General features: G+C 33.2%; 1 protein-coding gene and 1 long non-coding RNA gene across 2 annotated transcripts; one reads left to right on the top strand and one right to left on the bottom strand.

Moving 5' to 3' along the window:
• Positions 1–3,643: 3,643 nt before the first annotated feature.
• Positions 3,644–5,956, top strand: LOC143553176 (uncharacterized). Its single transcript, XR_013138786.1, has 3 exons — positions 3,644–3,672; positions 5,220–5,369; positions 5,535–5,956. It is a non-coding gene; the product is annotated as an uncharacterized LOC143553176 (long non-coding RNA).
• Positions 5,957–5,993: 37 nt separating this feature from the next.
• LOC143553175 (cysteine protease XCP1-like) lies at positions 5,994–7,653 on the bottom strand. Its single transcript, XM_077043215.1, has 4 exons — positions 7,000–7,653; positions 6,692–6,927; positions 6,461–6,601; positions 5,994–6,338 (listed from the first exon to the last, which is right to left on the bottom strand). The coding sequence occupies exons 1-4, from the start codon at positions 7,643–7,645 to the stop codon at positions 6,123–6,125; spliced, it is 1,239 nt and encodes a 412-aa protein (XP_076899330.1). The 5' UTR covers positions 7,646–7,653; the 3' UTR covers positions 5,994–6,122.
• Positions 7,654–10,050: the final 2,397 nt, after the last annotated feature.

Below are 10,050 nucleotides of genomic sequence, written 5' to 3'. Positions count from 1 at the left end.
TGAGATCACAAGCCTCAACTTGAACATCATCAATTAAAGAGTTATTAGAAATTGCCATTGGCAGCGATCTTGGTATTAAAAAGCGTGTCACTGCGCAGTGGTTACATAAGGCGATCTTGGTATTACACTTTGTGAAAGAGGCTGTTTCTCACGGCCTGGAACTCAAAGCTTATGACCCCAGGGTCACCAGCAACCTTATTATTATTATTATTATTATTATTATTATTATTATTATTATTATTATTATTATTTTTTGAACGACCAAGAGGAAATTATTTCATTAAATCAACGAGAACAGCAAGTCGCTATCCGTTATCACAACTACAAACACCACAATGAAACATAGCTAGAAGCCAAAAAGAAACACAACAGAAAAACCAATAAATAATACCAAAATTACAAATTGAAGGTTCTCCAGTTTTCCCATGTAATTGTGTTCGATTTTGATCCATTTCGCACCCACCAACAAAAAACCCAACACTTTTATTCCTCCCATCACATTGTTTAATTGTGCGACTTTTCCATTAAACACCGCATCATTTCTAGCTTTCCAACGACACCAAATACTCGTTAAACAAACCGCAGGTAGCTTGAGCGCAGTTACATGATACAAACAAATGTTCCGCTGACTCTTCCGTCTCACCACAAATAGGGCACAACACCAACGACACGTCTACGTTTCGTCTCGCAAGTGACACAAGGGTTGGGATTCTTTCCATCTCCGCCTGCCATGCCAGAACCCCAACTTTTAACGGAACCCACTTGTTCCATTTGAAGTTATATTCAGCCACCGACCCGGTATCCATTAATGACTTGGAGCAACCTTATTAGTTGCTCCAAGTCATTTTAAAAAAATTGTCTTAATATTTTAAAAAATAACCTATTCACCCATTGTCCTATAATTCAATGACAATTGGCTTAAAACTCAAAACTCAAGGCCTCTGTGTCACAAATCAGCAACCTTATTAGTTGCTCTCATTTAATAAAATATGTCATAATATTTTAAAAAATAACTTCATCCATTGTCCTACAATTCGATGACAATTATTGAATCGCCGGCTACCACAGTCATAATTATGATTCATTAACCAAATAATAAATTCTTTAATGTTTTCAACTTTGTAGTATTAAGTACAGTAAGTATATATTTATTAATGGGAGACAAACATGAGAAGTGTCAGAAAGATTTTTACCACATAAAAAACTTCTTTACAAAAAATTCAAAAAAAATATTATAAAAATTATAACTCAAAATATAAATAAAAAACAAAAAAAAAAGAGAAAAACAAAAATGTATACCCCGTAATTCCTGTTTAAAAAAATAAAAAAATCCAACGAAAAGACACAATGTATAGAAAAAAGACACAATGCCGAAAATGAACAAACAACACAGTGATAAATAAAAAAACATAATAGATCGCAAAGTTTAACACAATGCCGAACAAAATATAACACAATATTGAGTAATATATAACAATATCAAGAAAAAAAGACACAATGTTAAAGAAAAAAGACACAATCAATGACAAAAATAAACACAAAACACAATAATAAATAAATACACAATGATGTTTATCTTCAACATTTTTTTTTGAGAACTAGGAAGACGGTAGAAACATTTTTATGTTTTTACATTTTTCGTTATTTTTATTAAATTTTGAGTTATGATTTTTTTTAATTAATGTTTCATTATTTTTTGAGGGTTTTTTTTTGCTAAAAGTTTTCTCATCATTTTTATTTTTGTCCCCTTTATAGAGTAATTTGACCCTCATAATAAAACACACGTAGTATTATAATATTATTATTTTACGGTGTGTTTTCAATTTTTTTTTTGGAATGTACTCAATTATTGTAATATTATTATTTAGTATTAAAATTGTTTTTATGGCGTTCAATATACAATTAGTTTAAGAATATACTCAATTAAATCTTTTGCTTCTCATACATTGAGATTTCTTATGTCATATATTATGAACATATTTAAAATAACTACAAATACCCACCATAAAATTCATAAATATTAAATTGTTAGAAAAATCATAGAAAATAGAAATCCAACACGAGTAAGACTAAAATTAAGATTGAAAATGAAGATAATTTTCTTTTGAATGACTAATAAATAAAGCCCGGTTATTCAAGGCAAACATAATGGTAAAAAACAATTTTATACGGTATTATTTATGCTTTGGAGAATACCCGTCGCCCAAAGACCCTTTATGGTAAAACCTGGTTTGGAAATGTGGGTATTAATTTTCTAAGTTTTATATTATGTCATAAAAGCATATTTTTTAAGTGTAGTTCTTAAACTTAAAACTTTTAAGATACAGCATTTAATGCTATATAAGTACAATTATTAAACATTAAAAACAATTCTATAGTTGATATCATTGTTAAAGCTGAGGTATTAATTAATTTTAAATTCATGTTATCTAATAAAATCATTAAATGCACAAAACTAACTTACTTTATATAGATTTATTATCAAATCTTTTACACTAGAATGAAATATTTGGATTCATGAAAATAAAGTAAAACAAAATTTGTTCATATATTATAAAATATTAATAGTGTTGTAAAAATCGTTAGGCGTTAGTCAAACGATGGGGTACAGACTATCAGTTAACCGGAATGAAATTCATATGTGGTTTACTCTTTGAAAATATACATACATACACACACACACACATATATACTAGTTTTTATCCCCCGTATTACGGGAGTTGTTTTATATTATTTGTTATAATATTTATTTATTTTTTGTATGTATATTTCTATATTGTATGAAAGTTAATAATATACTTATGGTTTAATGATAAATTATTTGACAAATAAATGAGATGTTATAACTCGGTTTAAAAACTATATGTTTTGATGAGACCCAAGACTCGTTTATTTCTTTTACTATAAAATTTGTTTTTTAATTATAAATAATATTTATGAAAGTTAATAATATACTTATGATTTGATGAGACCCAAGACCCGTTTATTTTTTTACTATCAAATTGGTTTTTTAATTTAAATAATATATATATATATATATATTTTTTAAAATAATTAAGATATTAATTTTTAGTATATCCTATTTTATAGGATTTTTAAATCAATAATTTGGTGAGAATAATTTTTTATTTATGGAGATGTTATAACCCGTTTAAGGAATATATGGGTTTGGTAAGACCCATATCCATGAATTCGGGTCAAATGCATGAGAAGCCTCCATTTAAAAATCAAGCAAATCTGATGACTCCAAAAAAAAGGGGGAACGACCACATCGCGACACGTAGGATTTTTATATCTTCGTTTATATATATTATAGATATATAAGTTTTTCAATTTTGATCGATTTTGACCAAATAACAAATAATCGAGGACTAGTTGAGATTTTTCCAACCATGTTTTTAAGGGAAGAGTTTAAAATAAAAGTATTGATATTATATAGTAATATTATATTATATTATATTATATTATAAAGTAATAACATAATTTGAAATCGAATGTGAAAATATATTGAATATTAAATGTTTGATGGATGAATTAAATAGTGTGTATCAAGAGTGTATCTATATATACATATATCTGTGAAGACTGGTAGTGTGAAACAGTGAGACGAAGAAAGAAAGAGCTCCGAAGATCATATTCATATTCATATTCATATTCATATTCACAGTTGGGGTAAGCTTCTCTGCAGCATTTCATTTCTCTCTGTAAATTTAATTTCTTCTTTCAAAACTGTTGTACTTTTGTTTTGTTTTGTTTGAATCCAAGTGAAGTAATGTTTGCTTATATATATACATATACCTGATGATGATGATGATGATAACTGACTGTGTAATTATTAAGGAGATTGAAATTCTCTCTAGATCTATACCTATTGCTCATTATTTATTTATTTTTGAATTTTGGTATTCTAAATTAGCCACTTTTGCTTGCTAACTTCTTTCTTTGTAAAATTAGGGTTTTGGTATTTAATTAAACATCTAAAATCATGAGTCTTTTTTATTTTGTTTTAATGGCTAACAAATATAAGTTACGGGTGACCCAATGACAAAAGGTCACCACCAGCTGGCTCAACCCAGCCGTACGGAGCCCTTAACCAACCAATCAGTCTTTTCAATATTATGTTGTGGGAGTTTTTCCTAAAAGATGAGATAATATGTTGGTTGGTTATGATATTAGCTCTTTAATATCATATGCCTAGGGCTGTCAATTGGGCACAACCTGTTAATAAAAAAAGCTATGTGATTTTTTTATTTTTTTTTAAATAATTGAAATTAGTAGGCTATGCTTTATCAGTTCTCCTTATTGTTACATGAATTTTAAAACTGTAACGAGTCGTATTCATGTTTGATACTTGTGCTAAGCGCGTCCTCTCTAACCTGTTAAACACGATATGATATGCCGAAGTTAGGCTTCTCTAGGGTTTTATTACTTGATATATTGAGGGGTTCCCCTCAATTGTTATTGAATAAGTTAAGTATGCAGTCACTTTTACAATAATTTTAATAACTTCATTCACCAAATTGGAACTTAATGTATTTTTATTGCATACTATAGATATCTGGATTGTGTCATTTATTATTTGTTTGAGGGAATACATAGCTGAATATAAGGACATTATGGGTCCTTTTAGAGGGATACCTAATTTTGCAGCCATATCTAGAATAAGTCATTGGTAGGATACAAAGCTAACATATATTATTTTTTTCCCATAATTTATGGTGAATGCATAGGTGACAATAATAACTTTTTTCTAAAAGCACTGTATTTAAAATTTTAGTTTGAAAAAAATGGAGTCTTTGTATTTTACCTTTTGAATTGAATCTACACAACCAACATACTAGTAGAATGTTATTATGTTAGACCAAACAGAACACACTAACACTAGAGGTTCTTTCATTATTTTCTGTTAACCAGATTGTTTTGTTTGCTAATTTTTAGTCTTAGGGGTACTTTTTTGTTGTGCTTTTATTATTTTTAAAACACAGTGATAGTAACATATGTTTGAAATGCTAATCATGTGAACGGTAACGAGGGACGGGCGTATTTAAGCCATACAAGTATTATCTATATAAGGTAATACTGTAATCGAGTTGATGAAGATTTATTAAAGTGGATGCACGGCAACAATTTATTATAGATTTTGTCGTACATGTTAATTTCCCGTCTTGTTAAGAACTACTAATACAGCCCTAATATTTTTGCATGTGTAAATTTCCCAGAAAGTATGAGTGAAACCAAGTCACCCGTTACTTTGACCGGTGTAGCTAAGGATGCCAAAAACGCTTCGCCACTTGGGCTCGTTGATATAGGTGAAAATCAGCATGCTTACGTTTTTCGGGTTTCTCTACCTGGTGTCCGTTTACCTCAGTGTAAGTGCTCATTTACCATTTTACCCTTACACTAATATGCAATCAACTATCTGCAAACCTCCTCATCAACAACCCATAAAATACCAATGAGTTAAAAGTATTCAAAGAATAAAATATTCAACTAAAAAAGATTTGTTATCAATACTTATTATTATGTCATGACAGCCAACGTAAAGATGGATATATGCGTCGATGGGCCCGTTGAAATAACAGGAGTTGTCCAAGACAGTGAGTTTGTCAACAAACATGCTGGAGAAAAATACAAGGAACAAAAAACTTCATCCAGAGACTTCCGTGTCAACTTTAACTTACCAGGCCGAGTTGATCCGAGGTTGACCGCACCCACTTTCCGGAAAGATGGCATACTGGAAGTCGTAGTGTTGAAACACACCATACCCTCCAATCAACCAAAGGTTAAAAGCTCGGGTACCCCTATCGCTACTTCCGTCTAGTCTGTTGTTTCTGTTTTATCTAGTTGAGTATCGAGCCCGGTTTTAGTTGTATGTTTATGTTATTGAATATTGATCCTTATGATTATGACTATTGTGTTCTTTTTGTAACATTAACCTTGAGGTTTATCATTTATCATTTATGCACAAGGTTACATGGTTTATCTTTGACTTTGACTTTAAGGTCAAACATAACTGGAATTGTTTCATTTATAGTAAATAGTGGGCTTTAGATACCCCACAAACAAAAGAAATTAATGAAGCAGGAAACATAAAGATTACAAATACATATGATTGGGACATATTATTTTTGTTTTGTAGGGTAAGAAGCCATCATGTAAAGGCCACACTTCCCTTGGGCCTTCCCTGTATTTCTTCTCATCCTTATGTATCCTTTTTCTCCCCATTTTGCCCCCCAAGAGTTCCTCACTATGATGTAGTCTAGACCCTTGGTTGTTCCGTATCCAACGGCTGCAACTCCATGATCCAACTCGGTCCCACAATGCCCGTCAAACACACCCTAATCAATGCACAACGTATACACGTTAGACAAACGTAACGGTTCAGAAAGTTCTATGCATTAAATTTGACTTTTTTATATAGATAAAACATTTATAAATGAACGGGTCGTTGTAAACTTACCCCGCTGTAGAATTGGAAATCACGGCCCGAGGCTTCAATGGCAACGCTAATCGGCTGGTTTGCAAGAGCCTTCAAGAAACTATCTTCATTGTTTCGTGGCACATCGTGATATCCGCTTATCGTCACCTTTTCAGATACGTCCTGTGACAACACGAGATTTTTTTAGATTTTAGAATCATTTATATCCGATCGGGTTTAGATTCTCTGTCTTTATAGGTTTATAAAGTTTACCTTCATGGCATCGCATGTGCCCTCGCTCATGATATAAGGATACTCTTCTTCTTTATGAAGTCCGCCATTTCTCACTATGTATGCAAATGCGTAATCCATTAGACCTCCATTGCAGCCGTTGTTGAAGCTCGTGTCACAATCGATTAGTTCTTGTTCTGACAACTCGGTTAGATTTCCTGTTACAATTTGGTTTATGCCTTCCACCGCAGCCACGGTTGAGAATGCCCAACAACTACCTGCGTGTTTGTGTATCTCGTTAGAATGAGTCCGCTAACGTTAAAATGAGTAGCTTTATTACTTGTACTTACCACATTGACCTTGGTTCTTGACCGGAGCGACTGCTCCTTTCTTTCTCCAATCAACGGATTTTGGCAAGTCCACGAAATCTCTATAACTAAATTCTTCAACTGACTCGTCTTTCCTCTCGGGTAATACACCTTTGAGCCCCAAGAAATTGTTCTTGAACTCTTCGTGACTCATATCAGCAAACTCGTTAAGTCCAAGCCAATAGTTGCTAACTTTCTTGTTGGTCTCGTCGATATGCTTCAAGTTGTCCAAAAAGATCTCGAATTTGTGTAGTTTCTCATCTAGACTATTATATAATTTGCTATGTTTAACCATCCATGATTCAAAAAGGTGAATCGTCTTATGAATCGAGCTTAGATCCTCGGGGCCGTACCCTAGGATTGAAAACTCGTGTGCTAAAGCCGAACATGCCAAAACCGACACGAAAACGAAGAAAAGCGAGGCTCTTATGGAAGGAATGAGGAATGCCATATTTGATGATGTGAATGAAGTTAAGTTATGGAGTGTGGGTTTATATAGGGTTTTGTTTGATTCAAAGGCATGGTTTTGTTGCTTTGAAGTGAAGATATATTTGAATATGTGAAGTGTGGTTCTTTTTTGGGAAATCTTTTGATCCAAGCATCTCACGTTGGCAACACTTAGAAGCATAAACTTGGTTATATTACGTTTACTCTTGTCTGTAATAATAATAATAACAATAATAATAATAATAATAATAATAATAATAATAATAATAATAATAATAATAAATAATAATTAAGAAAATGGTAAACTACTAAAGTACTAAACTGCATAGAAATGGTAAATACTTAAAATTAACCTTTTTATTTTATAATTTTAAAAAGTAGTTATATAAATTTAATATACTAAAACTAGAGTCCTTTGCTATAAAAGATTATAAGAATTTTATAATTCAGTTTTTAAAATGACTGTAAGAGTATTTTAACTTTTTAAAAAAATGCCCAACACAATTGGGTTATCTTCTTTACTTTTCTTTTACAAATGACATTCTACATCAGAGTCGAACTATCTTAGTTTCAGTCAATTTTTTTCATCTCATATGCTTTCTATCTTTCTAGCTCTACAAACAATTGCTTCGCCGGACACTCCTGACTCTATATGGTTCAGCCAGTGCCCTCTTCCCACCCCACCCCCTAAAAAAACGTGCCTAGGACGGCCTTTCGGCTCGCCCATGCCTTGAGCCAGCCCTGGACATATTAGTAGAGAGGTTATAAATCAACATCTAGTAAAATAACAAAACTTATACAAACTTGGCTAACTTTTTATATAACTAAATTCTTATAAAATATTTTACAAAGTAAATGTTATAAAAACAACAATATTTGAAATTCAAATAAGAAGTAAATGGAACTTTCCAAAAGAAGTGGCGTCCACGGTCGTTGGAGCAAAATGACTCCCCATATTGTCAAAAGAATGTGATGTGCTACAACTTATCAAATAAATGACGTTTTTTGTAATTCATACGTTAGTTAAAGTACATAACTTGCAGTTTTAGTTATAATTAAGTGATGATTTGTGTAATTTACTTTAAAATATATTATGTGATGATTTAGTTTATATCATCAATTAACTTAATGATGATGTGCTAAACGTTTATCAGGTTGATACACTAAAATCAAATTTAAATATGTACTTAGATTAATTGTTTGATGTGTTACCTTTTTTGATCATACGTTGATACAAACATTGATCATATTGTTGTGTCTTTTGGCACATGATTCCAAACAAGATAATCTCTAATTGTTACCAATATTTGATATTAAGCACTAGCATAATAGCATTCAGATCCCATACTACAAGCATAAAACCTCCATCCTAAAGATTTGCGTATCCTCTAGAACCCTAGAGTTGTGAGAATATCTAATCAATTACTCTTGTTTGATCATCAGATTGTATATAGCTGTCAATATATGATTAGAGTTCTTTTGGTAAGCACTTGTATCCAAGCTTTGCCACTAAGTCTAGCTATGTGACCAATATTTGGTACATGTTTTGTCAAATTATCAAAGTTTAATTGCGCAACAGAAAATCACTCGAATAAAGATATTCATTTACAATTACAACTGAGGCTTAAACACCCGTAGTGTTTACAAAATTTACTAGTTAAAAACAAGTTTACGTCGATATAGTTTTACAAAATTTAGCTGAGCCAACAGTTGTATACTGGGATGTTCTAACACCACTTGGCATTCCAACATCTATATCTGAAGAGGTAGGTCCCAGCAGAGCCCAGTTGGACCCGCAAGACTCACCTTAAACAGGGACGTCTGCGCAGAGACCAACTGGATCCGCAGGACCAACCATGCTCAGAGAAGTGACGTCCTTACGCGCAGTATGCAAGCTGGTCCCGCAGGAAATGCCTCCCATGGTGAAGGACTCCGCCTGTTCCCGCAGCCTCGGATACAAGCCATGAGGGAAGGCCACCCGCGCAGCATGGCTACACGCACTAGGCACTTAACTCTCCCCAGTGTCACCTGAAGGAATGAGCAAAGGCGGGAGGGGGAAAACTCCCGCCTAAATGAGCCAGTCCGTATGATGGAGGATCTTTTGTGTGATACCTGACGAGGTACAGACAAAAGATCTGACCAAGAATGCGACAGCTCACTGACAGCAGCATGGCAGACAGCACGCCACAGCACTGTGACCAATAGCCGCCGCCTACTGTGACAACCGGTAAATTCCCAAACCCATAAGCTAAGTAATCAACCTAATAATTAGGTGATTGTAAATGATAAGCGCGTGCATTTGTTATGTGCGCCCTGCGCGAGCGCGCCATGATAGTCAGCGCGTGCAGTTGTTATGTGCAACCTGCGCGAGCGCACCATGTTAAGAACCAGCGTGAGCATATGTTATATGCGCCATGCGTGAATGATTTGGCTTTATGTTTTCATGTAACTTAAACATTATGTTGTCTATGGGTTGACCATCCCGCATGATGCTAAGGCGGGTGCATCCTACATCGTTTATGCGCGTGCGGAAGGGAACTAACCTACCCGCATGACGGGAACGTTGAGAGCTAGTTTGTCTGAAGC

This window comes from Bidens hawaiensis, unplaced genomic scaffold (assembly GCF_021521415.1).
Source record: "Bidens hawaiensis isolate Kalapana, Puna unplaced genomic scaffold, B.hawaiensis_p1.1 tig00017157_1, whole genome shotgun sequence".
Classification (NCBI taxonomy): Eukaryota; Viridiplantae; Streptophyta; class Magnoliopsida; order Asterales; family Asteraceae; genus Bidens; species Bidens hawaiensis.
The sequence above is the reverse complement of the archived record's forward strand: the minus strand, read 5'-3'. Positions and strand labels throughout refer to the sequence as shown.